This window comes from Haliaeetus albicilla, chromosome 30, assembly GCF_947461875.1.
Source record: "Haliaeetus albicilla chromosome 30, bHalAlb1.1, whole genome shotgun sequence".
In the NCBI taxonomy this organism is placed as follows: Eukaryota; Metazoa; Chordata; class Aves; order Accipitriformes; family Accipitridae; genus Haliaeetus; species Haliaeetus albicilla.
The window spans coordinates 2,197,183-2,199,352 of record NC_091512.1 but is presented as its reverse complement, the minus strand read 5'-3'; the positions used below and the strand labels follow the sequence as shown (position 1 = coordinate 2,199,352).

General features: G+C 50.2%; 1 protein-coding gene across 1 annotated transcript; it reads right to left on the bottom strand.

The window, feature by feature from the left end:
* Positions 1–594: 594 nt before the first annotated feature.
* LOC138682956 (olfactory receptor 14C36-like) lies at positions 595–1,521 on the bottom strand. Its single transcript, XM_069774485.1, has one exon. It carries the CDS (start codon positions 1,519–1,521, stop codon positions 595–597), a length of 927 nt encoding a protein of 308 aa, XP_069630586.1.
* Between the last annotated feature and the right edge of the window lie 649 nt (positions 1,522–2,170).

The following is a 2,170-nucleotide window of genomic DNA, read 5'->3' as shown; positions in this document are numbered from 1 at the left end:
CCAGCTCTGTCACACAAGTGCCCACTGCCTGTCCTTGCCTGTGGCCACAGGCCTGCCACACAGCAGGACTCGAACCATGCTTGAAGAGCACTCAGGCCTTCCACCAAGCAAAGGGTTCAGAAGGAAAGCATGCAAGTGGGAAGAGAGCAGCTCGGGAAAGATCAAGTGCTGGTGCTCCCTGGCAGTGCTGCTGTGCCAGGACTCTTTTCTTCTTCCCCTCTGCACACAGGCACTGCTCCCTGCAGCTGCAGAGAAGGTCTTGGAGGAAGGATCTCAGAAAAACAAGTCACTGCAGGGCCCTTTATTTTGTTTAAACACACAGAGGGTATGGCTCCTCATTTGCACAGCCTCCAGGTCACAGAAAGCCTGGATATATTGTGAATTAGAAACCAGAGGAATAAAGACATTTCTTTGTGGAAAGCATTCAGATAGGTAAAATAAAACAAAACAAACAAACAAACAAACAATAACAATCCGAAAGTATTAAAGAAGCCATCAAACCCAAAATATTCATGAAAGAAATACCAGAATAGGCTGACCCCGTAATGAGATATATTATGAGACCTATGCAAAAGACAACAGGCACTTTATTCCTTATGGAAAGTATCCAGTGATTACTTTTCTCAGGGCATCTTTGATCTCATGGTTTCTCAAGCTGTAGATGAGGGGGTTCAAGGCTGGAGGCACCACTGAGTACAGAACTGCCACCAGCAGGTCCAGGGTTGGGGAGGAGATGGAGGGGGGCTTCAGGTAGGCAAACATGCCAGTGCTTACAAACAAGGAGACCACGGTGAGGTGAGGGAGGCAGGTGGAAAAGGCTTTGTGCTGTCCCTGCTCAGAGGGGATCCTCAGCACAGCCCTGAAGATCTGCACATAGGACAGCACAATGAAAACAAAACACCCAACAGCTAAACACACACCAACTACAAGTACCCCAACTTCCCTGAGGTAGGCATCTGAGCAGGCAAGCTTGAGGATCTGGGGGATTTCACAGAAGAACTGGTCCACAGCATTGCCTTGGCAGAGGGGTACTGAAAATGTGTTGGCAGTGTGCAGCACAGCATAGAGAAACCCACTGCCCCAGGCAGCTGCTGCCATGTGGGCACAAGCTCTGCTGCCCAGGAGGGTCCCATAGTGCAGGGGTTTGCAGATGGCAACGTAGCGGTCATAGGCCATGACAGTGAGAAGAAAATACTCTGCTGAGATCAAAAAGACAAACAGAAAGACCTGTGCAGCACATCCTGCATAGGAGATGGCTCTAGTGTCCCAGAGGGAGTTGGCCATGGCTTTGGGGACAGTGGTGGAGATGGTGCCCAGGTCAAAAAGGGAGAGATTGAGGAGGAAGAAGTACATGGGATTGTGGAGGCGGTTGTCACAGGCTACGGTGGTGATGATGAGGCCGTTGGCCAGGAGGGCAGCCAGGTAGATGCCCAGGAAGAGCCAGAAGTGCAAGAGCTGCAGCTCCCGTGTGTCTGCAAAAGCCAGGAGGAGGAATTCGGTGATGGAGCTGCTGTTGGACATCTGTTGCCTCTCGGTGTGAAGCACTGAACAGGGAGGCAAGGACAGTGACAAGTTAGGGCATTATTCTCTGACCAAAATCAAAGCCATTTCTCATAACACATGTTCACCGCAGTTTTTCCATTTCAATGAGATCTCTGTTCAGCTCTTTGGATGGAGCTCTGGTTGGTGCTGGCTGCGTGTCTCGTGAGGAGGAGGACCTCTGCCCATTGGCTGCCAAGGAGTCAGCCCTGCTCTGCAGCAGTGGGTTTCTGGGAATCATGTCTGTTGGGGGGGGTCAATCCTGGTGTTTGAATTGGTCAGATGAAACTGCTCCTAACGTAAAAGTGTTTCTCTACATCTGCACTCCCAGGGCTAAGAAACCACAATCAAAACAGTGTTTGAGTGAAAGGTGGGGGGTTAGAGCTCTCCACTATCTCATCTGGTGATTTTTTGGATTTCAGAAACCCTCATCATTTGTGCTTCACTCGGAGAAAACAAAGTGTGTCCTGTGAGGCAAGAGGATTGCCTGTGGCTTAGTGCAGAGGGAGGGGAGCAGGTCTGTCACTCTGTCTTGTTGCCAGCTACACTGAGCTCTCACCTTTCTGAGATGGAATGTAATCACACCCCTGTGTTAGCCTGAAAATACTCCAGGCACTCCTGAAAGCAGAGT